This window comes from Eimeria mitis, genomic scaffold (assembly GCF_000499745.2).
Source record: "Eimeria mitis Houghton genomic scaffold, Emh_scaff1993, whole genome shotgun sequence".
Lineage (NCBI taxonomy): Eukaryota > Apicomplexa > Conoidasida > Eucoccidiorida > Eimeriidae > Eimeria > Eimeria mitis.
Window position 1 is genome coordinate 1 of NW_013570317.1, and position 1,130 is coordinate 1,130.

The window sequence follows — 1,130 nt, forward strand, 5'->3', positions numbered from 1 at the left end:
AATACAAACTGTGTTTTGCTGCCGCATGCATACGGGGTAGACCTCACAAGCCCAGACTATGGTGAGTCTATTCTTTTCTTTTTTTATTATTTTTATTTTTTTAATTGTGTGTATTGTGTTTATTATTTTTATTATTTTTATTATTTTTATTATGTTTATTATGTAGTTGTGTTATTATTTTTGTTTTTATTTTTTATTATTATTATTTTTGTTGTTGTTTTTTGTGTTTAACTTTTTTATTTTTTCATTTTGTTATTACTACATTTCTTTTTTTTTGTTTTTTTTGCTTTTTCTGTATTTAGGGGGCCGGGTAGTATACGCAGCTCGCAGCAGGGCCTGTGCCAGCAGCAGCAGCAACAGCAGCAGCAACAGTAGCAGCAGCAGCAGCAGCAGCAGCAGCGGCGGCGCGTCGTTGAGAGTATCTGACTTCGGCGCATCCGCTGCTGCCGCAGCAGCAGCACCACCGCCAGCAGCAGCAGCAGCAGCAGGAGCAGCAGCAGCAGCAGGAGCAGCAGCAGCAGGAGCTGGTGGTGGTGGGCATCGTGTACATATTGAACTAAACTGGCAGCAGCTGGAGTTTGCTGCTAAGCAGATGCTGCACCCTCGCCAGCTGTTCTGCCGCTTCGGCTTGGAGGGTACCGAGACAGAGGGGGGCCCCGCAGAGAGTTTTGTTGCTCTGGGCGTCACAGACCTGCCCCCGCCTCTGTCTCTTTTCCTTGATGAAACAGCCAGCAGCAGCAGCAGCAGCAGCAGCAGCAGCAGCAGCAGTTCATCGCCGTCACAGGGGGGATCAACTTCTCCTGCTGCTCGCAGCCGCATGAGAGGGGCTGCTGAGGAGGCAAAAGTTAATACAAAAACAATCAACAAAACAAACGACAAAACGGCAGCAAATACAGCAGCAACTGCAGCAACTGCAGGAGCACCTTCTGCTGCTGCTGCTGCTGCTGCTCCTGCTGCTGCTGCTGCTGGATCCACGTCTCCTAGAGCAGGCTGGGCCTCCCCCAAGGCGCGGAAACGCCCGCAGCCGAACCCCTCTCATGATGAGGGGCCCCCTGGGGGGCCCCCTGGGGGCCCCCCTGGTGCCCCCTTGTTGCTGCTGCAAGGCAATGAGGCTTTGGGGTTCAACCCTC

The 1,130-nt window shown here is 51.1% G+C and overlaps 1 protein-coding gene across 1 annotated transcript in view; it reads left to right on the plus strand.

Annotated features, from left to right (window-relative positions):
• Nucleotides 1-592: 592 nt before the first annotated feature.
• Nucleotides 593-1,130, plus strand: part of EMH_0047030 (uncharacterized protein) — a gene marked incomplete at both ends in the record, with an annotated part of 2,403 nt that continues 1,865 nt past the window's right edge. The window contains 1 exon segment of the mRNA XM_013496236.1: nt 593-844. Within this exon segment, the coding sequence (XP_013351690.1) occupies nt 593-844 (252 nt within the window).